This window comes from Chroicocephalus ridibundus, chromosome 2 (genome assembly GCF_963924245.1).
Source record: "Chroicocephalus ridibundus chromosome 2, bChrRid1.1, whole genome shotgun sequence".
NCBI lineage: Eukaryota > Metazoa > Chordata > Aves > Charadriiformes > Laridae > Chroicocephalus > Chroicocephalus ridibundus.
Window position 1 is genome coordinate 102,469,603 of NC_086285.1, and position 25,674 is coordinate 102,495,276.

General features: G+C 38.5%; 1 protein-coding gene across 1 annotated transcript in view; it reads left to right on the plus strand.

Annotated features, from left to right (window-relative positions):
• The window catches only part of CTNNAL1 (catenin alpha like 1), a 61,998-nt gene that overhangs the window by 25,904 nt on the left and 10,420 nt on the right, over positions 1-25,674 (plus strand). The window contains exons 3-11 of the mRNA XM_063326326.1: positions 2,176-2,363; positions 7,887-8,006; positions 10,293-10,382; positions 10,694-10,864; positions 11,954-12,154; positions 14,923-15,009; positions 18,420-18,578; positions 20,188-20,280; positions 20,599-20,749. Of these exons, the coding sequence (XP_063182396.1) occupies positions 2,176-2,363; positions 7,887-8,006; positions 10,293-10,382; positions 10,694-10,864; positions 11,954-12,154; positions 14,923-15,009; positions 18,420-18,578; positions 20,188-20,280; positions 20,599-20,749 (1,260 nt within the window). The remainder of the gene's footprint in view (positions 1-2,175; positions 2,364-7,886; positions 8,007-10,292; positions 10,383-10,693; positions 10,865-11,953; positions 12,155-14,922; positions 15,010-18,419; positions 18,579-20,187; positions 20,281-20,598; positions 20,750-25,674) is intronic.

Sequence of the window (25,674 nt, forward strand, 5' to 3'; positions counted from 1 at the left end):
GCCTTTTTATCATTGGAACTCTGTCCTAATTGTCGCAAGCTTTCAGATGTGATAGCAGCATTACAGTGACACCGAATTGTTCCTTTGGCACTCTTGGATGTGCCCCGTGGTCTCATGCGTGCCCAGCTGTCTTAAATATGCTGTAGCTCAGTCTTTTTACCCTACCAGGTCTTGTTCCTTGTAGCTTACTCCTAGGGCGCCATTCCTGTTCCTGTAGTTGCAGAGCTGTAGGCAGAGAAGGAAACCTTTGTTATGTTGTCACAAGTCTCAAGTTTCTAGAGCTGTCTGGAGCTTTTGACAGGCAGATGTTGCAGCTCTTTCTATGTTCTCTGATTACTCTTCGTATGATTAGATGCTTCACCTATGACTTGATAATTCATCTTCAAGAAGGTGAATCCCACAGCATAAGAAATCGGGTAATGATCTTGTGCATCCTTCCTTGGTTACCAAAAGCACTTCACATCTATTTTAATTGTTCTCTGTGTGTTTTTACAGGGTTTTATGTTGTCACATATATTTTGTGGTCAAATGAAGAGACTGGGATTAATTTGCTGATAAAGTTGAACAGTTCCAACTAGAAATTGGCCTGAACTGGAATGAATTTGACTATGGAGAAGGCAATGGCCAATCTGTTTTGCTGTTAAATTATCTCCTCGCCTGACTGGAGACTTGTCCTACAACTTCACTGTTAGTGTATCTGGCTGCCCTCACTGTTTGGGTAATAGCCATACTTAGCCATAATAGCCATAATTATTCTTGCTTCTTCAGGCCCTTCAGCTATGGAACTCACCATTTCAGATTGTACTCTGCTTATTGTATTTCCGTGCCTATAATAGAGAGACCCTCTGATTATTTGTACCGTTGCTTTTATGACCTGTCTTGGTCCTAGCAAAAGTACTGGAAGTTCTTTGCCATAATGCAAGACCTATTCAGACAATTTATGAACTGAAGGGATTATCAAGGTGTTGGAGGAGAGAAATCTATGCATAACCACTATGAAGCATGGAGCTCTGTAGTTTGAAGGACTGTCAGGCCGTCTTTGTTCCATGGTGTTTCTGTGTGGTATTTCCAGAGTAATAATGCACCCTGAGGTTCTTCATAGGGACCTCTGGCTTTATCAGGCTTTTGAAGTGAGTATCTTGTCTGCTTAGGTGAATTGAGATTTTGAAGATGAGTCATAGGGGACTCAATTAAATGTCCTAGATTTTATCTTCAGGGATGACCTGCAGGTTAGTTGTGGGTTGATCATCTTGTCTTGCATGCTAACAAAAATCATGTCTAAGAGCTTGCCAGCAGTCCTTATGTGGTTGTGGAACAGGAAACTGCTCTGTGCCTTTCCTCTATTGCACTATTACCTAGGGGACTCCAGAAGATTGAATTGAATAGGGGCCTGTGATTTTTCTCAGACAAGGAGATCCATTGGCTGCATTGGATTGTAGAATTTTTAACTGCATAAAAATAAAAGTGGTCAAATAGTCCTGTTTAACCATTATCATATTAAATGCTAGTTGAATAAAAAGATGCTTATGAACTGAAAATCAGTGCTGCTTTGCCTTTTTTTTTTTCTCTCTCCTGTTTCTGACAACATACTGTCTGGTGGTCCTCCTTTGAACATAAAGTGCAGAAGTTTGACTAATGCTTCAGTCCTATAAGTTATAAAGTTATTGTTTGGGATCTCTTTATTCTTCATGCCTGAAGACTTCTACAGGAATAGGAAATCCATAAATTATGGGAATACTAACTGAAATTTGGAAGGTGGAGGGGAATTTGTAGTTCTTCGTTCCTTGCTGCATCCTACTTCTTCAGTGGGTTGATGCTGCAAGTGTAGATATTGATTTGCATTTTGCTATTAAAATTGGAAAAATGTCTCCCGTTAATGTTTTGTCCCTCCACGCTCCTCAGCTCCACTCCCTCCACCTCAAATATCCATAGACTACTGTAAGAAAATTAGTGTATGTTACAGATGGAAGAATGAGGCAGTACTGAATAGTCCAGATTTAAATATGGAGAGGGTGCCACCAACAGTCAGTAGGAGGAAGTGAAGTGAAATAAGAGAGTTCTAGGTAGCTGTGAAATTGTTGTTTTATCCCTCAAAGATAAAAGTTAAGAATGTTTAATGGCCCAGTATCTTTTTTTGTAAGTGTGGAGTGTTAATTATTTATTTTTTCCTTCTAGGTGAAACAATCGCACAGCTTACAGACGTGGCGAGCTTGGATCATCCAGAGTCTGATAGCCACATAACAATCTTTACGGACAAAACGGGTGTAGTAAAAGCTGCAAGGTTGTTGCTTTCTTCTGTCACAAAGGTGCTGGTGTTAGCAGACAGAATTGTTATTAAGCAAATTATAACTTCCAGAAACAAGGTATTTATAGCTTCTTTTTTGTTTTGTTTAGCTGATATCTGGAGTCAATGCAAAAGAGTGGTGCTAAATGAAGTGGTATTTTCATTGTATGTCTAGGGAAAGTGCAAAATAAAGAGGTAAAAAAGGAGTGTCTTACACAGGTTCACCTACCAGATATCTGAAAGAGGATGTCTGTAAGTCAGGAGGAATAAAATAACAATTTTAAGTTACTTTCTACATTTTATGTATTGCTCTGTTGACTTAGTATGCTGGAGAAGATGTGTTACTGCTTATTTAACTTTAACTTTGCTGCGAGATGGAAAGTGTTTCTGTCAGTAAAATGGGCCGTAAAACCTTCTACTTGCTAAGGACAGGATGTTTGTACTGTCAGGATCAAGACAAAGAGAGCATTATGAATGTGTCTAAGGCAAAAAGCTGTGAGGAATGCTGATAAAAGCCTGTGCTAGTGAAGTGAAGCTTTCAGATTAAAAGTTTTTTGTGCAGTTTAACTTATGTCTTGAAACTACTTAGCTGATTTAAATGATGTATGAAGACCCATTTAACCTCAAATGTAATCCATTTCATGTACTGCACTATCTTGACTGTAGGATACTTTCTTTTTTTTTCTCCCCTGATGTGCTAAAACAAAAATAGAAAAACCTCATGTTTGAAAAATGAGAGCCTGATAGGGCCTGAGTTTTTCCATTAATTTTCAACTCATAATCCAGAGTGGAGCCCCTCTTTTGACTCCTCATACTATCTCTCGTCTTTTGTCCCAATTTGCTTTCCAGACATGCTGGTCTCTATAGCTTCTAGATACAAGACTCTTAGCTGAGTCCAGGATTCAAAAACTCTGTCAATACCTGTTTTAGCCTGGCTTTAGACTTAGCAGCACTCACTTGCTGTCTCACTGCTCCCTTATTCTCCCAGTGGTTGGTGAAGGTGGCAGCAGTTTTATTTTTTTGCTGAAATTACTTGTAGCTTTGCTCTTTTCTTGCACTGGAGACCGGAATGGTGCATTTAATACCTTTTGCTGCTTTTCCTGAGCTTTTTTGCTGCCCTTGTCTGCAGCCATGCAGTGATCTAAATTAATTCAGCTTTCCAAAAGTGACTGGTGTTAACACAGATTTAGGCTACAGAGCAGCTGTGCAAGTGCTTGTATCATGAAGGGATAAGGAGTGATACATCCTTTCAGCAGCAGGGCATGGATTTTGATAGTCTTAAATATATATGAAAGTATTGTCATATATACAGGGATATGAACGTAGTAAGCACACGTGCAGGTTTTAATTTTGAAAGTATTTCAAATGAAGTCTCATTTTCCAGAGTAAGTGTGTCTGACTGATTGCCATAGTCACCCTAGTCTTTGTTGTTTTTTGGGTTTTACTGCATTCTTCTTTCTATGCATAGTCTACATCTGTTTTAGAATGTTGCCTTCTGTTTATGGTACCAGTAGAGCAGTTCACATCTCTAGGACCAAATTAAACAAACAATGGTGTCTTACACAGCCATACCCTGATATTTGTAGAGTATGCTCCTGAAAAGTGCGCCAGACACTGGTATGATGGATAGCAAAGCAGTTGTTCCTGTAGGAAGTATTGTGGTAGAGGGATGATGTGGGCAGGGACTTACGAAGTGCACACAAATACTCAGGGATGGTGGAGTATAATGTGGCGTAGAGGATGGAAAGGCAGGAGCAGGATTATCAGTACTGCCAACTGGAGCAGATGCTGGCTCTTTGGAGTGGGTCACTGCTCCAGAAGATCTCAGCTGCATTTTCATCTCAGAAACTGAATGACCAATGTTAAACTTTTAGTGCTGGTTTGCTTGCTGCCTCTTTCTGAATGCCTTAATTTTCATTGTTGTCATCATCTTCCTCATATGAATCAACAGTTGGTAAGTCAGCCAGGGGCAAAGGACAGCAAAACAGCGTAGTGGTTGGACATCGAATCTCATAGACTGATGAAGTGATTGAGGTCTCCTGGAATGGTGATCTGCTCCAGAACCCAGCCTCTGGTCGATGATGCTGATGATCCTGTTCCTGCTTCTGCCTCCTCTGCACCATATCTATTATCCCTGTGTTCTTAGCTTGTGTGCGTTTCATAAGTCCCTGCCCACATCTTTCCTATCTTACAAAATTTGTTGTACTGTCCATCAGACTTACTCACTGGATCAGTGAGCTTAATGTCTTGCTCCGCTTACTGTCCTCAGTCAGGCAAGGAGTGCCAGAACAATGAATAGGGAAGTGACAGACAGTGGGGGTGTTGCCACACTCTGTGGATTGGATCGAAATATGGATGTGCCCTGAAGTGATGTCAGCCTACAACTGCCATCTGAAAGGCGACATTCATAGTGCAGCAGTAATACGAAGTTCTAATTCAGGTATTATAGGAACTGAAAGCCTTTTTTGATACACATTTTTAACCTTGTATTTAAAAATGTACATTTTAATTACTATCTATGTGTTTCATGTTGAAGAAAGTTTAAAATGAAAAATTATGAAGACATCACAGGTATTTTGCATTTTAACAGCTTCTTGAATAAGCTTTAGACAAATTTAGAGCTGTCTGTACGGTTTCTCCCTGTTACGTAGTTTCTTGGAATGTCAGCTCTGTCTGGAATGTCTAGAATTGTTAGCTGTAATGGAAATGTGTGTGCTTTCACTGAAATTTTTATTTGACAAGAGATTTGTCATGACAGAAACACTTGCTCTAGGGTAACTAACAGAGTTGCTTGCAACCAAGACCGTACTCATGAAATTCTATACTTGCTTAAACTAAGAATGATTGAGCATAATCACTATTATTTTTAATCCATTCTTAGAAGAGAAAGTTGGACCTTAACTGGTATGTTTTCTCCTCTCACCACATTTACTTTTCTACATCCTCACTTTCTCAGTCCTGTGGTTTTCTGCTGCTTACACTCTCATACTGCCATTTTCACATCTTCATCTTTGCTGCTTCCTTCCAAGTCCTTTATATCCCAGCCTTGCTCATGCATCAACACCTAAATCATAGAAGTTCCTATTTCTGCAGGCTTTGTGGAATTGGCTGCATAACATGACATACTCGGACAGTCTAATATTGCATGATCACGGAATCACGGAATCTTCAGAGTTGGAAGGGACCTCTAGAGATCATCTAATCCAACTCCCCTGCTAGAGCAGGATTACCTAAAGCACATCCCTCAGGGCTGCATCCAGGCGGGTCTTGAAAATCTCCAGAGTGGGGGACTCTACAACCTCCCTGGGCAGCCTGTTCCAGTGCTCTGTCACCCTCACTGTAAAGAAGTTTTTCCGTGTATTTGAACGGAACTTCCTATGTTCTAGCTTGTGCCCATTGCCCCTTGTCCTGTCACTGGGAACCATTGGAAAGAGCCTGGCTCCGTCCTCCTTAAACCCACCCTTTAGATACTTGTAAACATTAATCAGGTCCCCTCTCAGCCTTCTCTTCTCCAGGCTAAAGAGTCCCAGCTCTTTCAGCCTTTCCTCATAAGGGAGGTGCTCCAGTCCCATAATCATCTTGGTTGCCCTTCGCTGGACTCGCTCCAGTAGTTCCCTGTCCTTCTTGAACTGGGGAGCCCAAAACTGGACACAGTACTCCAGTTGTGGCCTCACCAGTGCAGAGTAGAGGGGGAGAATGACCTCCCTCGACCTACTGGCCACAGTCTTCCCTATGCAGCCCAGGGTGCCATTGGCCTTCTTGGCAACAAGGGCACACTGCTGGCTCATGGATACTTTGTTGTCTACCAGGACCCTCAGGTCCTTCTCCTCAGAGCTGCTTCCCAGCATGTCCGCCCCTAACCTATTCTGGTGTTTGGCATTCTTCCTTCGCAGGTGCAGGACCCTACACTTGTTCTTGTTGAACCTCATTTGGTTCTTCTCTGCCCAGCTCTCCAGCCTGTCCAGGTCACGCTGGATGGCAGCACGGCCCTCTGGAGTGTCGGCCACCCCTCCCAGCTTGGTATCATCAGCAAATTTGCTGAGGATACACTCTGTCCCCTCATCTAGGTCATTAATGAATATATTGAACAAAATTGGACCAAGTATTGACCCCTGAGGGACACCACTGGTTACAGGCCTCCAACTGGACTCTGTGCCGCTGATCACAACCCTCTGAGTTCTGTCACTCAGCCAGCTCTCGATCCACCTCACTGTCACCTCATCTAGCCCATACTTCCTCAGCTTCCTAATGAGGATGTTATGGGAGACAGTGTCAAAAGCCTTGCTAAGGTCAAGGTAGATGACATCCACGGCTGTCCCCTCATCCAGCCAATGATAAAGCAGTCAGTTCCACTGTGCTCACAGGATTTAGTGGAACATTTGCTTTATGTAGATTATGAGATTGAGGAGCTGTTGTATTCCAAAAGAACAGGTGCTTCCAGGAGGGTTTACCTGGGTTGCAGAGAGGTGGTAGTTTGTCATTATCAGGTATATAGAGTGCTTTATTAGTTCAAGGGAAGATACTTTTGGCATAGGAAAGGAAAGATCATAGAATCATAGAATTGTTAGGGTTGGAAGGGACCTTAAAGATTCCAACCCCCCTGCCATGGGCAGGGACATCTCCCACTAGATCAGGTTGCTCAAAGCCCCATCCAGCCTGGCCTTGAACACTTCCAGGGATGGGGCTTCCACCACCTCTCTGGGCAACCTGTTCCAGTGTCTCACCACCCTCGTGGTGAAGAACTTCTTCCTAACGTCCAGTCTGAATCGTCCCATCTCTAGTTTTAATCCATTCCCTCCAGTCCTACCATTACCCGACATCCTAAAAAGTCCCTCACCAGCTTTCTTGCAGGCCCCCTTAAGATACTGGAAGGCCACTGTAAGGTCTCCCCAGAGCCTTCTTTTCTCCAGACTGAACAACCCCAACTCTCTCAGTCTGTCCTCACAGGAGAGGTGCTCCAGCCCTCTGATCATCCTCGTGGCCCTTCTCTGCACGTGATCCAGCACGTCCATATCTTTCTTGTAGTAGGAGCTCCAGAATTGGATGCAGTACTCCAGGTGGGGTCTCGTGAGAGTGGAGTAGAGGGGGAGAATCACCTCCCTTGACCTGCTGGCCACGCTTCTCCTGAGGCAGCCCCCTTTCAAGTACAGTTTGTCAAATCTTCATGTGGTATCTTATCTCCAGTCACAATAAAGAACTGCTGTTATGCATCTGAAATTGAACTTTGAAACTGAGAGTTACAACATAGGGATATAATCTGTAGATTAATTTCAAGTACTTACGTTTTTAAATTTAATATGACAGTAACATTTTTCCTAAATCTAGAAACTGAATCCTGTAATGCTGTTACTCTTGATATTGGGGTGAGTGAGGAAAAAGTTTTTGAGAGTTGACAACAAATGACTCATTTTGAATGAAGCATGAATATTAATTCAGACTTGATTTCCAGCTGTTGAGTTCTTAATGCTTACATAGTGGAAAATTATATACATTTTAAACAATGTGATTTAGAAGTGTCTGCAAATAATAATATTCCTAGTTTAGTAATAATATTTTCTGTTTAGTGTCTTGATTATCTACAGTATTTTCCCTTATCTTGCAGGTTCTTGCAACCATGGAACAACTAGAAAAAGTCAGTAGTTTCCAGGAGTTTGTACAAATATTCAGCCAGTTTGGAAATGAAATGGTAGAGTTTGCCCATTTAACTGGAGATCGGCAAAATGTAAGTATTAATGAAAAGCTGAGAGAGATGTAAGGTATCATTTTCATCTGATTCACTGTAAGATTTGGGTTCTGCTGGAATGATTAACCATTACAAAACAACATGATTGCTGGTGTCCTGTCTCTGAAATCTAACTTCTCCTTGCTCCACCCAAAGACATCTTTTGATTTTAAAGCTCAGCCTCAGAAATATCAATGTGTTGTTTGATCTGTATATCTTCCAGAAGCCTGGGTGCGTGTTATTTGAGATGTCCTTTGGCTTCAATCACTGTCTTTTGGCTCTAACTTTTCTGGCTTATTACTCTGGTAGAGAATTTGTCTGTTGTTACTTGACAGAAACATTTGATGTTAGCACATAGTGGAGGGATTTGAAAGCAGAGTAATTATTTCAGAAAACTCCAAACATGAACTCTTTAAATCCTAATAAAGCATTTGCTTGTATTTTTTTTATTATTATTATGGAATATTTTTTTAGGTTTAGGTCAAAACCTTCTTATGCTGGGGTAGTGGTTTTTTACTTCTCACATGCAGCTACTCTTCAAAACCTTTCATTCACGCAGGAAGCTTTTTGCTGCTACTTCCAAGGAAATAAAAGGTTTGCTGAGGCTTGAAGGCTTCCGCTCTGAGCTCCAGTTGCTTACCCTTGGCAATCAAATCCTCCACTCAGAAACATACCAGGGTCTGATATAGATATACAGAGTCCCTAATATCTAGCAAAGTTCAAAATTCAATTTGTATAAACAATTGGCCAGCCTTATGCATGTAGAAGTAGCTTTTTGTGTTGTGGTGGAGCATCCTTCAGATAAAACGTTGGACAACTTTGCTCAAAAAACATAACCCGCTCCTTTTACCGTTGATGTGTTCTGAGTCTGCTAAGTACAGGATCAGTATCGAAGAATCAGTCTGTAAAAGCTACATATAATTAAAGGAAATACCTACTTCAAAAGGAACTATCTTTATTTTTCCTTGAAATATTCGTAGCAGTTGTTCCTTGGAAAGAGAAGGGTGTGTTACTAGCAAGTGATATTCTTTTCAACTGTTTTTAGTTTTCAGTGTTAACTGGTCTTTGGCTCTCTCCTCTTTGCCTACATGACTCTTTGGGAAAGAGTGTTTCATTAGTACTTTTTAAATTGTGTCAGGAGTTATCTTGATATGCTCACTTTACAGTCTGAAGGCTGCCATGTGGCATTGTTAGTTTTATTGGGAGGAAACACCCCTCAAAGTATTTTTCCTTAGTATAATTATAAGTATGCTAGAAATTCTTGAGTGTGGTCGGATATATCAGACTGTAATGTCAGAATTTCAGAAATGAGATTATTTAGTTTGTGTATTTTTTAATGTGGTGATTTTGATCTTAAACATTTTCTGTAGTTGCTAAATAAGATTTATATTAAAATGTCAAAAGACTGCTGCTGTGATTTATCCATGTGTTTTTCCTAATCTAAGGTAAATTAGGATTATTTCAATTTTGTAAACTGTTCCCTTTTAGCTGGTCCCATTCAGTTGCCTGTTTAACACTCAAATAACCCTCTGCTATCTTTTGCTCGCACTGCAAAGATCTTAGTTGTAACTTTGTAAGTTCTTCCCTCTTGTTAGACCCTCTTACATGTTGAGGGATTCCTGTCTTGCCCTCTTCCCTACCTCCCAACCCCATCCCAATTTGGACTCTAAATTGTTCCCTTTTGATGAACTTTTATGGGGGTCTAGTTAAATTTTGCAGATATATCCCTCTCCCTGGAGAGTTCTTGAAAAGTTACTGTACTCAATGCATTTCTGCAGAGGAATTGCTTTTTTAGCCCGTTAAAACTTTCTTTATTACTGGTATGTATTAAATATAACACTCAAGTAGACAAAGGATTTATTTTACATTTCCTTCACTACAGTACAATGAAAAACTGGTGTTCTCTGTCTCTGCCCTACACTCCCCCCATTCCAGACAATTTTTTTCAGTCAGGTATATTTTTTCCCCTCAATTTCCTGTTTTATGAATATTGCTATATGATAAAGATAGCAAAATTAGTGACAGTTTACATAACATGCTCTGTATCTCTGAGATCTTCCTTCTTTGAAATCTGAATTGAATAGAGCTAAGAATAAATGCATAAATTGAAATCTGTCTGAAAATCAAGTTCTAGATCATGAGTTAGGCTGAAAATAGCAGTTGTCAGACGTAAAGAAGCTTTCTCGCAACCTGTCCATCTGCAAGAGACTTTCCTTTTTCCAGTCTCACAGTTAACATTCTAGATACTGTGTAATATTCATGCCATTTTTTTCTTTTGATGTTTAGGATTTGAAGGATGAGAAGAAAAAGGCTCGAATGGCAGCATCTAGGGCTGTTCTTGAGAAGTGCACCATGATGCTCCTCACTGCTTCGAAGGTGAGTGAGTGTGTGCGCTCTTACATAGCTTGGATAAATCACAGAGTATGGCATCTGGCAGGAGAGCTGACTCTTCCTTCTCAGCCCCACTTTAAACTTCAAGCTAAAAGGATGTAAGACTAAAGAATAAGTAGACAGCAATTTTTACATTCTGAGCAATGCTATGAGTTCTACTTAACACAGTAGCAGTTTAACAGAAATAATTTCTTATATTCTAACACATTCTTTAGACTTGCCTTAGCAGGAAGCATTCATTTCGCTATACTGCGTGTGTACTCTTTCATAATACTTACTTTGCTTTCTTTAAAAAGACCTGCCTGAGGCATCCAGACTGTGAATCTGCTCGTATAAACAAAAATGGAGTTTTTCATCGCATGAGATTAGCTTTGGAACAGGTAATAGAAATTGTAACTGACTCAAGACCAAATGGAGAAAATGAAATGGCCCCCATCAGCATATATTCTGGCATCAAAGAATTCAAGGTAAGACTAGAAATAGTATTGTTTTCTACAACCTAATAAGTTACCTCAAAACTAGAGTTTCAAGTTCCAAATGGTGGAGCGGCATCTTTTCAGTAGTGTGACTTAAATAACTGTCCTAAGATGTTAGAGAATCTGACGAGAGGTGTGATTATAATTTCATTATCATTGCTAAAATACACCTTCTGATACTTGCCATCTCCTCCTGGATCAAAATGTATTCAGAACACTAATGTTTTTTTGAGGTGATGCCTTGAACTGTGAATAAACTTAAGTGCATCAGGATATCAATCAATACCTCATTAAAATAGTTGTGGCTGAAGAATTCTTGCTTCATAATTGGTAGTATTTTTAACACTGCACACAAAAATATTCATCCAAACATTTAAAAGAGCAAACCATTTTTAAAAGAAAATGTTATGAATTTAAATTGTATCGTGTAGCTCAGTCTATTTTTCCTGATAAAGGCTCTTTTGTATTTCATAGTCAGTTAAGAGCAGTTAGTGAACAACCATGTCTCATTTCTTTGGAGTCTGTCACTTTGTGTTTCATTTTTGGCTTTTGTTTGTTTGGGTTTTTTATTTGCTTTTTTGGGGGGTTTGGTTGTTTTTTAAAAAATAATTATTTATTTATTTACACCCCCCCTTTAGAATTTGGTTGACATTTTTGCGAAGTGCCTCAAAGTATTCAATTTGCTACATGAAAATTTTTAGAGAAATACTCAAAATAGATGATATGGAAAAACTTGTAAAGAGCAAACAAAATCTGAATACATAATTAATTGCAGAAACTTACTGAACTTAAAAACATTTTATTGGCAGCAGGAGAACAGTAGTGTATTTGCTGCTACTTCTGATGAGTGGTTGGTAATTTGCTGATGGTATTATTACATTAAAAAAAACAAAACCCTAAAGCCTAAACTGGATGTCTGGATACAAGCAAATTGTTGGATTACTTTGAAAAGAAGTGAAAAATTAAAAAAAAGCCCCGAGGAGAAAAATAAAATGTAAAATGATGCATCTGCTTTCTGTGTTTGCATCACAACTGTATAACCACATAAATTCTCAAGGAACTGATACGTTTCTTTTTCAGAATAAGGTGGAGGGTCTTCGTGAGAACCTTTATTTCCTCTCAAAAGAGAACCTTTCAACAATGCTGGAAGTTATCCTGGAACATACGGAGGACTTCACAGACTCTGCCTATACCAGTCATGAGCACAGAGAACACATTTTGGAGCTGTCTAAACAGGCTAAAATGGAACTAGAGCAGCTGGTTTCAGTGTGGATGCAAGCTGTAAGAGCTTTTTAGCAAAGTAAATCTTTTCACCTCTACTTTGGAAAGAAATTTTTAATGCAGTGTTTCTTCTGGTCTAGGAAGAGAGAATTTTGTGTACTCCTCACAGCGAGAGCTGATCAAGGAAGCCAGAGTTCGTTCTGTGCTTCTGCAGCTTCAATATGTTCTGTTCTCCCCCTGCCCCAGTGGTATTGGTTCATTGTTCATTGATGGCTAAATTAGGCTACTAGTGGTGGTAGCAGCCTAATTTTAACGAAGCTCTAAGCGGAAACAAGAAGGCGAGTGGAAATATCATTACAGAGTCTTATACAGTTAGGTCTTTTGGCTGAGTAGTTTGGAGGCTTCAATTGTCTTGATCCCATGGCAGTGACCACAGTTTCTGTTTCTTTTCAAATGAATATTGAAAGCGCTTAAACTATTGAAAAGAGAAATATTCTAAAAAATGGACTGTGTCTTTAATCTTGTGGAGAGAGAGGAGAGAGATACCAAGACTTACAGGGAATTTTTGTTTGTCCTTTTTACAAGATTTAAATGACGGTAATTTTCCTTTTTTAGAGAACCAGCACATGAAGCCTCCCTCTGTCATTTGTCTTATCTTGTTCATCGAAGATGATACAAGATACATGCAAAAGGGGGAGGAAAAGCAGAGATGGAAAATGCAGTTTCTGTTTCTGATGCTGATGTGCTTTCAGTCTTGTTCCTGGGGAAGGGTATAGCACAAAGTCTTTATCAACACTCTGAAATACGGCAGATGTGTACTAGTATAGGATACTCAATTAAATGAGTATATTACTTACGAGGAAGCATTTTTGTTTCTTTTCTCCTCTTTGAATCAGATGCTGCAGTCAGGTATTCTTAATGCAATAGTGCCTTTTGAAGAGCATGTAACTCTTATTGATAATACAGACTATTGTTATTACAAAGACGGCACATACAGAATATAAATTGCGTAGAATCCTGTAACTATAAGAAACTAAAATTGTATTGAGCTTGATTTTGGTGGTTAGCCCTGGTAGGCAGCTGTGTAAGCACTGCTCAGCAATAGGTAACACATCCTTGTGTTATCAACACTTTTTTTATCACAAATCCAAAACAGTAGCCTAGCAGATACTATAAAGAAAATTAATTCTGTCCCAGCCAAAACCAGTACAGTTGGGTATTTCTGAGCTCTGTTACTGGTGTAAACTGATCGCCTCTAGATAATTTACATGCTGCATTTCATTGATAGAAATGAGAGCTAGTACAAGACTACACATTTATATGATCCGTGAAAATACTTGGGTGTGCACGTGTGCTTATGCATTAAGTATTTTCAATAATAAATAACCCAGCCTAGCTGTGACTGAAGACGCAGTAAGCAGACGTAATAGCATCAGCTTACTGAGGTGGCTTTTTAGTTTCATCTCAGCAGCTTCATTGGAGGCTCAGTGTTTTCTGAGGGACTTAATTTAATTCAAGTGGGATTGTTGATTTAAGGAAAAAAAAAATATCATGCCTTGGGGATACATGAACTAAGGGATATGTAGAGTTCTTACAGTGCCCAATTATTTCCCTTTCCACTCACCATACTTCCTTTTAGGAAGCAGAGTAACTGTGAGTCTTCAGTGAAGGGTGTATTTTCAAACAGAAGTGTCTTGTAACCTAGGTCAAGTCTAAATTAGACTGACATCACTGATCTGCTCCTGTTTGTATTGCTGCATGTTAATGAAAACCAGCTGGAGCACAACAGATAATCTAATGCTCTTGTATTAATTTTTAATGTTTCTGAAGTCCTTCCTGTGTATGTGCAAGCTCATCAGATCACAAGTTACTGTCCTGTTTTAGGTGTTCCTGTAGCCTTATTTTGGATACGCAATTCCTTCACATAGAAGGAGCAAAAATGTTGCATGTTAAATAAGTAAAAGAAATACAAAGGACAGTCTAGTGAGTGTAAAACATTATGTTCCTTGTGCTAAAAGTGATTTTGTGATGTTACGCTTTTACACAACTTGCTTAAAGGAAAGCTTTAAATTTGAGGGACAGGTAGCGTTGAGACTTGGAACAGAAAAGAATACCTGAGAAAATGATCATATTGGCTTGGGTGGATTTTTTTTTCCTTTAAATTAAATAGAAGGTGTGCATGTCTATACCTACACACATTTTTTACGTGTGTTTATGTTAACTCTTTTCCCAGTGTATGTCTCTGAACATTTGGCTCGTCCCTTGGATAGGTGCTGTTTGCAGAAGTGGGAGCTCTGTCTTGAAGCTACCTCAACAAAATATTGTTAGCAACTGTACTCATTTAAATCACACAATGATCTAAAGTCTTACAAGGATGCTTTCAGTAGCCTTTTTGTAATTCAGTATAGAGCATTTGGTATAATGCTTAGGTACCACTCTATTTTAAAAGGGTATTTATATAAAAAAAAAAAAGCCTTAAACTGTTGCTCTACTTCAGGATGTTTAGACAGAAGATTTTTGTAAGTCGTAAAGCTTAAGGGAACTTTTTTCCTGAAAAAAGCTCAGTGAGGTTCAGAAATATATTCCCATTGAACAGAAACAGTCCATTAGTTTGCATCACTATTATTTTTAGATTTGATTTGGTGATAAATGTTTCTATAAAAGAATTTTGCAAGTAAAATATACACAGGATGTGCAAATGAAAACATTACATCTAGAAAGAAAAGGCTGTCTTCTAAAGCAACTTGAAGTCATGACACATGATGTGAAGGTGGGATTTGACGGGATTTTTGTGTAATGTTTTGTCGGCTGCTTTCTTTGGCTTGTAGCAAAACCAGAAGACAAAGGATCTCATGGAAGACTTGGAAGTAGCCATTTTAAAAACATGCCAGTGCATGAATGAACTTAAAAGAGAGGTAAGTCCAGTTTAAGCAAGCATAAACTGAATAAAAGCTTGAATTTCTTACTTGTTGTATGTGAAGTTGTAAAATAGGATCTTTTACCCAAAAAGGCTAGTATCTGTTTATTGGCAGCTAAATCAGAATTACATTAGTCATTTTCTGTGTCCTTACTTAGAACTGATTAGAAATCTGACGAATGCATAACAACAATAAATAGAAGTGTTTGGAAGTAAGTACTGTATATATAATCATTACTTTAAACATAAAGGCTAAACTTTCCTTGGGGATTCATGCGTCACTGCTTAAATACCTTTTCTTGTTAGTGTGTGCTTAAATGAATAAATTACATTTGCTGTTTGTTTGTACAAAACCTGTTCTATTGATTTCTGTAGCAGAAATGTGTTGTGATGGTGCCTTATAGTCAGGTATTTTCTAGACAGTTGGCAGCTGTCTGTGTGCTTCTTGTAAATCGTTCTTTTCCTAAATGCAAGTGTGCTGCATGTCAGCATACACACGCGTATGACGTACCTGCCCCATGTAGTACATGGGATGGACTGCAGGGTCCTTCCCCCCCTGCCCTTTCTAATGGACAGCATTGGTGCCTTGTTTGTTCCACAGACTTGAGCCAAATGCAGAATTACTGGTTTCTGGCAGCTTCCAAAATATTTGCAAAGCATTCAGGTATCTTATTCAACTGCTTCATATTATTGTTCCTTTAAACAGATGGAAAAATGAAGACTAAGGACAGTGAGGGTTTCAATATTAGGCTACAGAGCAGTGCAGAGATGTTAGGGGATGTATAGTGAACTTGCTCAGACTGAGCTCTCAGCTGCTGGAAAACCTCAAGTGCTCAAAAAATCACGCTGCGTATTTTTTAATAGAGGCAAAATGAGAAATTTAGTCTTCCAGATCATAATTCCTGCAGCTGCCCTGAAGATTTGAATGATGATTTCAATCTATTTCAGTTGTAGTTAAGTGCTTTGTGCTTCTGCTGTCAGGCAATGAGTTGGGCCACCCATAATGTGTATGTATTTGGTCACCTTTATGTAGGAAGTCAGAAGCAGAGCTTTTCCAGAGTGACATTCAGCTGCTGTAACTGTAAGATCATCCTTTTTGAGTAACATCACTCCTGGGTGCTGAATAAGGAGGAAGAGTTCCCAGTCAAAATAGCATGAGCCTATGTAATTGCACAGATCATAAAGCCAAAGGTGGCTGGAAAATAGTATGTGGAAGAAATAGCTGCTATCTCATATTTTCTTGCAGCTGCATAAATGTAAATCTTACCATATTGTCCTGCCCACAGGTTTCAATAATGAAAATGTCGTGCAACAAAGACTGTGCATTTACCACACTTAAGTTAAAGAATTTTGTCACATGACAATAATAGAAAATTACCTTCTCTAAACCAGCTGACAGAGGTGGCATAAAATACAAAATAGGGAGTTACCTGTGCCCTGGGGTGTAGCTCCATGTTAAAAGCAATGGAGATGAAAATGTAGCACACTGGTTTAGAAATTGTGGAGCAAATTGAGTGGGTTTGGATTTCTAAACTAACAAATTTTAAGTTCCGTATGACTTACTTCGGTGACCTGTAGCGTACAAAAGCTTGCTTAGTAAGAGCTTTTTTAAAATGCACAGGATTTATGCTACTTGTAGAAGTAAATTTTAGACTATTGTGTCATTTTCCTTGTTCTGTATGTAATGATTGGATTGATCCCAAAGTAGACGTGTTTCTGTACGTGGCTGAGGAGGACTGTCCTGTCAGTCTGACGTCAGGTGGTACAGCGTATCAGTCAGCAACCGGGATCTCTACTGGTGAAATTTAAATATGGTGACTCTAATTAAAATGTTTTTGAGAGCCTGGGTGGCTCAGAACACAAGACAGCCTTGTTAGAAGTAGTTCTTTCACATCTCTTGTCACTTTATGGAAGAAACAAAAGGTACATTCCTTCCTTGAGATGATTTTCCTGCTAATGATCAGAGACAGCATTAAGTAGAAGTAAATTTCTTTTTTTAGATCAGGATGAAAAGAATCTCTAATGAAAAGGTAATCTCTATGTAGCCTATATATAAACGAGAATTGCCAGTTCCTAGTCTGACATTACACGCCTTGCAGGTATTCTTTCTTAGAGCTGACTTCATTTCTGACATTAGTGGTTTGTGCTAATTTTTAATGGCGTGCGAGCAATGCTATACAGTTTATAGCAGGTTGTCATACCCTTTTTTTGTCTCTAAAAATACAAATAAATAGTCGCAGCAGGTTTTGAGGCAACAATTTGGGTTTCTTGCGTGACATAAAAAAACCCCAACAAATGAACAAAAAAACCCCACCAACTAAAAGACCCCCTTAATTCTGGACTGCACAGGAAGTACTGCCGGGGAAGGGGGTAAAAATAGGTAGAGTCCAGTGGAATAAAAAACCTAACATATTGTTCTAGTAAACGTTCTCTTCTCTACAGAGTCGAGGTCCACCAGTGTCACAATTTCAAGCTCATTCCATTTATAAGAACTTGAAAAATAACTTTGTTCTTGAACAGACGAGTTTGTATATTCAGTGCAGTGCAGCAAAGTGAGGGTCATATTACAGGACTTGTAATAGTCTTATGAGCATAACAATGCTCTGCTATTTCTAAAGAGGTTGCTATTTTGTTTTTACCTACATTTTTAAAATGGGACTGATTACAGGGTGTAGGTAGACCTTCTACAGACTAGTCAGTTGAACTAGCAGCAGCAGCTGATAGTTGTTGTCAAGCAGAGTCCTTCACAGCACAATTCCTGCAGATCCATGGGTCTGAAAGTATGTCTGGATTTAGGGATGTGTTTCAAGGGGAAGCTTCTTCTTGTAGGGAGAGCGTTTAAGACTTCTCCAAGACCCATCTCTGGCTTCAGTCTCTTTGCAGAAAAGATGCTTTTTATTTTTCTAAGGGTGTGTCACAAGCTGATTACATTCAAACTTTTCTTTGCATCATTGAGAATTCAATTTATTCATAGGAAGTTAATTTCTAATGTATTATAAACTCAGATGCTGTGTGGCTTCAGTCTGAGTCACAGTTTCATGTGTGTTCTTCGTGAGAAGTAGGGTGGCCATTGTGCCGTGCTTATGCTGAACTCAATGCCCCACAAATTTCATGCACCTGTTTTTTCCCAGTTGTAACGTTATGAGAAAGCAGCAGTGATAACTTCATGTCCCGATTTTACCCAGCTGCTGTTTTGTGAATTAGTGAATTTTATCTTTGTACTTTGAATAGTAACTGAAGAATTAAAGCCCCAGATAATATGCAGGCTGTATATGAGCTTTCATGACAGTAAATTTTTTTTCTTCTTAGAAAAATCAATTTGTCTCTTAAGTTTATTTGACTTGGTACTGGATGAATTTTTTTGCCTTCCAAGGTTTATCTCTCCTCCTTCTTTTAATGCCACTCAAGGTCCACAGTGCAGCAACATCTTTGGCAGCAGATCTACTAAAATACCATACGGATCATATGGTTCTGAAAGCATTAAAAATCACAGGAGTAGAAGGAAATCTTGAAGCTGTAGCAGAATATACTTGCAAGCTATCAGAGCAGAAAGAACAACTTGTTGAGGTGAGTTCATGGCTGCTGTCTTTTTGTAAGGCACTTAAAAAATGAGTAGCTGGATTTGTCTTAATCTATCCTCTAGGAAGGCTTTGGTCTGTGTTTTTGTAACTTTTATTTTATTTTCCTAGTATACTGTTGAATTTTGTATTGTTCTTGGTAGGGTCTGGGACATAGGTGTCACTGTGGCACAGTAGTTGTAGAAGGGATGTACAGTCGTACCCAGTTCTCCTCCTGGATCTAAACTCAATCTGTATGTATATATTTGGGCTAAAATATTCATTAACAAAATAGGTTTCTAGATCCAAGTAGAGATAATAGCCTATTTCTTTCAAGCACTGGGTGTCCAGCAACAGCTGAATCTGGAGACACGTTTTAAGAATGCTGGGAACATAAGGTTAAGTTTCTTACTGCAGTGAACTTGACTGTTTGGAAGATCTTGTGTAGTTTTTGTCAGTCAAGAGGGCCACTGAAAAGCTTTTCTCCTTTGTGAAAAGCAGTATGTACCTTTCATATACTAATACATTCATGGTTTCATATGGTGGTATTCGCACATGGACAAATAGGACTTCCAAGACTATTGGGACATCATGGCTCTTAGGAGTGGGTGTGGAGAGGATGTCTGCCATGTAGACCTTTTTGCTCTCTTGTCTGACAGATGAGCAGAATTATACCAGTAGGAGACACACACAGATACATCACTTTGATCTGGAACGTGGTGATGCCAGAAGCTATACTTGCATGGCATCTAATACTCATTATTTTCTAAAAAATTCTCCATATGGGGCTTGAGGATTCATCCCAGAAGTATGAATATGCAGAAGCAACACCCTTGAACTTCCAGGACTGGCAAATCAACCCTGTGGATTTTTAATTTCTGCTTTAATGTGCCCTTTTTCTGTGACTAATTAGTGTTCCATTAAGACACTGGGGTTTTTTTCAGGCATAACTGTGAGATTAAATAGCGTTTGTACGTGAGGCCTTATAGTATTTCTGATGATGGACAGTGCAGTTAGTTTCTTATGTGCTGTCTCTGTCTTATAGATTCTTCTATGGGTCTGAAAGCTGGTGTTCCTTCTCAGCCCAAACTTCACTCTTAATCTTATCTAAAAATAAATAAAAAAAAAAAATTAAAAAAGGATGACTACAATTTGCTTACTGTGAAAGGAAACAGTATTTCTTCCCTAAATTAATTTGATGCTGATTTGCTCAAAGATAATTCAGTCCCCTGGATGATGAAAGCCTAAATTTTCCACATGGTTGCTAATGGCTGCGTAAGCCTAGTGAAGTCATTTATGCTACGATTTTTTCAAGTTCCATAGGTGTCTGATTACTTTCAGGTTTATTCAGTCATAAATATGCAAAATTGTTGTTGGTTTATTTTTATTTATTTAATAAGACTTTTCTTTCTCTTGGTGACTTTCTACACGTTCCAAGACAGGATTTAGCCCTGTTTTTATTGTAAATTCTCCCTGAGAATCACCCAGCTCTGCAGTCCCAAATAAGTTTCTGAAAGGACTATCAATAACTTTGTGTGTGTGTGTGTACCTTTTCTCGATACAAAGGAAAGCATATTTTTTTACATTCTTTTCTCTTTATATTTATAAAAAATATTTAGATGTGTCGCTTATTGAGGCATGTTTCTGGAACTGAGCCCCTTGAGATTACTTGCATACATGCAGAAGATACCTTTCAGGTCACTGGCCCACAGGTATGCTTAGCTTTTATCGGGCTGCTTCCACCGGTCATAAATTAGTAAAAATTACTTGTATGAATTCTTGGAGACCTACTGTTGAACTCTTCGAAACAGTTCTAAAAGTGTTACACTTGGGTGGTAGCTAAAAGAATGAGTGGTAACTAAAAGACCGCACGCAGAAGATCATCAAGCCTGCAAATGTCAGATAAATATAGTATAAAGATGTAATAGTAGCAATTTAATTTTGTGTTTTGCCTGTGAATGCATTTGTGAATTCGTATGCAACGCTATGTACTAGGACTTCCAATAGCAAATGTTTTGTTCTCTGTCCAGATAATTTCTGCTGCAGAAACACTGGCGTTACATCCATCTAGCAAGATTGCGAAAGAAAATCTGGAGGTGTTCTGTGAGGCCTGGGAGTCTCAACTGAGTGACATGTCTATGTTGTTAAGAGAAATCAACGATGTGTTTGAAGGAAGAAGAGGTAAGAATGCTATGTAGAAACAGAAAAACATAGTTTTAAAAAACATCTAGTCTAAGAATTTTAAGTGTAATTTAGGAAATACTGTTTTCTTAGGAGAAGAGTGCAACAAGCAGTCCCACATCCCATATGGCAATGTGGAATCTAGGTGGCAGTACACAAATGCATTGTTTTTGTATAGATGTCAAATTAGGGTACTTACTGATTTTTTTTTTATTTTTTTTTCAAAGAAAAGGCAAAAATTTAAAGGCCTGATTTTTGTAAAATTAGGTATGTTTAACTTCCTGCACTGTGATTACTTCCATCAAAATCAAATGGAACTGTTCAAAGGACACAAAAGTATTCAACACCACTCTTTGCCAGAGGTGTCCAAATATTAGGGGTGTAGGGCTTTCGTCCCACCTTTTGGTTTGTCTAGGACATACCAGTTCATGACAATCAAGATATAGCTTGAATTGTGTGACATCTTTAATTCATTTCCTGTATTTCTGGAAAATATATATATACACACACATATATTCTGTACTGTCAGCTTGCCTTGTATTCACTTCATAATGTAGTGAATGTAGTTATTTGATTTTTAAACTGCTGTCCTTTCTCCTGGATGGAATCTCTGACGACTCTGCACAATCTTGGGATATTTTCTCTGGTTGGTAAGTTTATTGGTATTTGTACAACATGTAGAAGAAAACCTTGGAATCTTAAGAAAAAAAAAATAATCTGTGTTTACTTTTAGTGTAGGGTAATTTACCTTTAAAATGGAAGCCTTTTTGTTTTTCATTTTTATCTAACAATTCCTTTTTCAGATGATGTCTTTAGTGTAGCCTGTCATACTTCTTGCGGCTACGTGTTTGTTTCAGTCTTTATGGTATAATTGCATACAGATAGAATGTAATATATAATAATAATGAATGTCTTGTATTTTTAAGAAAATCACTCAGGTTTAAAAGTTTAGATTTAGTTAAATACAAGGACTTCATTTTTTTGTATCTAAGATACAGGAAAAGTAAATCCTTATTCAGGTTAGATGACACTTTATCAATGATACAGTACTTCATCTTGCTATTAATGTGAGACCTTTTTTAATTTTTAGAGTTTATTTTGTTAGTTTAACTTCCTGTGCTTGATCGGGTTTTTGTGTAAGCGGTTCTTTTCTGCCAGCTTGGTTGTAAGGACAGTAAACACACAACCACAAGGCAGTAATATCTTAAGTTGCTGCTGCTGGTTGCTGGATGAATGTGTGTCTGAGCCTGCAGACGTGTAAAAGGAAAATATATATTGAAATTCTGAGTGGGTTTACAATAATCGTGTAGCGCAGGTTATTGGGAATTGGAGTCGTTTGAGAAATACATGATTGTTGTCCTACTCATTCTTCCACCTTGATCTGGCATGCCATATAAAGTTGTGTAGCAATCAGAGATCCTATTTATGGGCCTTTTAACTTTCAGTGGGGTCTTTGTTTTGGGAGCCAAGGACATACTGACTTTCTTCAAACATAGCGTTAAATTTTATATAATGCAACTTAAAATAGGGTATTACTCTAATATTAAATGTGTTACAATACATTTGGAATTTGCAGAGCCGATCAGTGTAGTATCTGACTTTTTTCATATTCGTACAATGGTTTAGCAGGGTTGAATGATAACCTTTTTATATATTTATGTGTGTGTGCATGTGTGCGTATACATATATATATATATTTTACTGTATTTAAAAATAATAGGATGAGAATCATGCAGTCACAGCAAAGCACATACTTGGCTCTCCAAACAAATAGTTCTTGAAGTGTTGCAGCAGATTTCCAGCCTCTCCTGGAGTTAGTAACTTTCTCTTCTCTTGTGGCTGTTGACAGCAGATAACGGACATTTTCCGCAAGTGGTACTTCCCAATTTCTTTAAAGCATCATTTCACAAGGCAACCTGCTGTCATTGCTTGAAGGAGACAGAAGAGAATGAGTAGGTGTTGCTGAGCGTGTTAGAGGCTATAGCGTGTGTGGGCCTGGGTGCAGTGAAGACTATCTTCTCCTGTTTGGCATAGCCAGATGAATCTGTTCTTGTTAGCGTCTCTCATTTCCTCAGGCTTTCCTTCAGCATAAAGGGTTCTGACACCACCGTTGGTAAGACAGTAAGCGTAGCCTGTATTCTTTATATGGGCTTGGGTCCATTAGGTCTTGTATTGCCAGAACAATGCTTAAGAAATCACGTCTCCGTTTTCTTTGTCTTGCAGCCCAGGCTGGTAAGGGACATCTCTATGAATCTGGGTTGCTTCATATTTAACCGTCAGTTCTCTCCTTAAAAATAATTTAGTCTCTTTATATCCACCCGTCTTCTACAAAGTTTTCCTCTGTGTTGTGGGCTAATCACGTTTTCTTCGTGTGTGACTCTTGTCAAAAAAAGAAAGGGCAAAAAAAAATCCCATCCAAATATCCCCACCTTTTTGCTTCCAGAAAATACCCTAAAGTTACCTTGCCAATTTCAACAGTTTTTTCTCCTAGAAAACACAACTGGTGACTGATTTTATTCTTCTCGTAACTCACGATACTTGTCTTAATGTTGAGGTTGGTAAAAGTGTCTTTATTTTACAGACTAAAATGTAAGAAGTGCTTTATTTCTAGTAGAATTGTGATTGTGCGTAACAAAAAATAGAATTACAGTAAGAAGGTAATATATTTTTTTTTTCTCCTAAGTTTAAAAACTTGTATTTTTGTACTACCAATTTAAATGTTTGGCTTTGTTAGAGAGTTCGGAACACAGCTTAAGAGGCAAGAATTGAACGGTGACTAAATGTGCTGGACACATCAAATAAAAGAAGCATTTTTCTGACTGCACTAGATTCACATTGTTTATAGTTATTTCTTTATTTTTATGAGCAATTGCATAACTCCTTATCCAGTGTTTATTTCATATCAGCAAATTAGGTATTTCTCATACTGAGGTTCAAAACTCATATGGATAAAGACACAGATTTAGCTTGGAAATGAAGCAATATTTTACTCGATTTTAATGTAATTGCACCAGATCATGCCCAAATTGAAATGGGCTTGTCTTGGGGAGTGGGGTGCACAGGCGGGTAGGGGTGGGGGAGGCTAGTGAGTACACCATAGCCTGGTTATCCTCATGTGCATTTTGAAAATGTCTCTGTGCTATGCAGAACTGTACAGTGAGGTAGAGTTGAACTTCTTCTGCTTAATCCTGAAACGCTTTTTAATCCAACAATGAGGAGGCCCATTCTGCACGATGTTGGTGTTCGAAAGGTTGCGAGGTTGCATGGCTGGTGTGGGCTGAGGAGAGTGCCAGACATCTCTGGAGCATCTCTAGAGAGTGGCTCCTGCCAGCCCAGAGATTTGGTTCAGGTGGTGGAGGGATCGTTTTGTTCTCAGAATTACTAGTTTAGATTAGTTACTGAATTTTGAGGCTTTTGTACTTTGAGATGAATGACATAATGAAAGTACTTCTCATTGATCCAATCTGTTGGATGCCAGCCAACCCCCCCTTTTTTTTTTTTTCTTCCTAATTTTTTGGTTTCAACATGCTGGAGAAGAATGTGAATAATCCCCTGATTGCTCCCTTGAGACTTGGTGAGAAGTGAGAGAATGATTTATGAAGATAACTTCCTTTTCTGCCCTCCACTTTTGTTTTGCCCTCTTGATTTGAGAGGAGTTAAATGACCATGAGGATTTGAGAGGGCCAGAGTTAATGAATGGGGGATACAGATCAGAATTTAGAAATCAGAGTTCTAGGAAGAAGGGTGAGGCAGGGATGCAGCCACCCTAATCTCAGATAAGAAGTGAGATCAAAAGCAGGATTTAGAAGTTGAAATAGACACATTTTGGAGGAAAAAACTTGATAGGAACTATTAGAAAGCGGAAAATTGGAAGATAAAGAGGATGAAACAATAAAAATTAATTTTCAATTAAAACATGAAAAATAAAAGGAAAAACACGTTAGAGAAAACACATTACGAAAAACAAAGGCAGACTGGAATAAACAAAAGGAAGATCACAATATGGCAAAAAGTCTTTTGCTGTTATAGCAAAGATCTGACTTACAAAACTAAGGAAATTAAATACCTGAAAAAATATGTATGTGTATTCTGTTAATGGAATCAAATATGAATTCTGTGATTATACTGATGCAATTAAGTATTTTCTGATGAAGCAGGGTTATCTCTGGCCTGCGTTGATCTACGCTTTTGAGAGGTCTGGTATCTGTGGGTCCAGTGAGGTGGGTTTTTTGTGTGTGTGTTTTCTGGGGTTTTGTGTTTTGTTTTGTTTTTTAATGTTCCAAGAACTAAATAGTGAGATCCTTCCTCTTCCTGAATATGGTGAGCCCCTAAACCTTGCAAAGTCAAATAATAGGAACTGCTTAGAGAGCAAAAACAAATGATTTTTTTATTGTTTCTGTTTATGACCCCTTTCCATTTGGTTTCCATAATTCTGAATGCCCACCTTGTGTGTGCAAGCCGTACGTCCTCCCAGCATGCATTTGTATTCCATTTGTTATGTCAAAACTTTCTGTGTTTGAGCTTTTTTTTTAACGTGGTACAACAGGTTTTTTACATAGCACCAAGGAGATCTTTTATGCTACAGTATTTTAAACTTAAAAGTTAGCTTTTGTTCTTGGTATGTCTTACATGCTTTCTTACATACCCTTCAGCTGATGTTTTGATTCATAGGATGTTGTAAATCACTTCTCACCATTTAGATCAATCTTTAGTGAGAAATCTTGCTTGGATGCATGTTTGGGCAATTAATAGTTGAATAACTCTGCATTCTGAAAAAAACAGCTAGGCAGCTGGTGCCCTTGATAATAGCTCATTTCATCTTCCACAAAACTGGCTAGGGGAAGGAAGAAGTGATCTTAGAAAGGAAGAACACCATTTTTCATACTTACCAAGAGGGTTAAGGGACACTTGTCAGCTTACTGAAA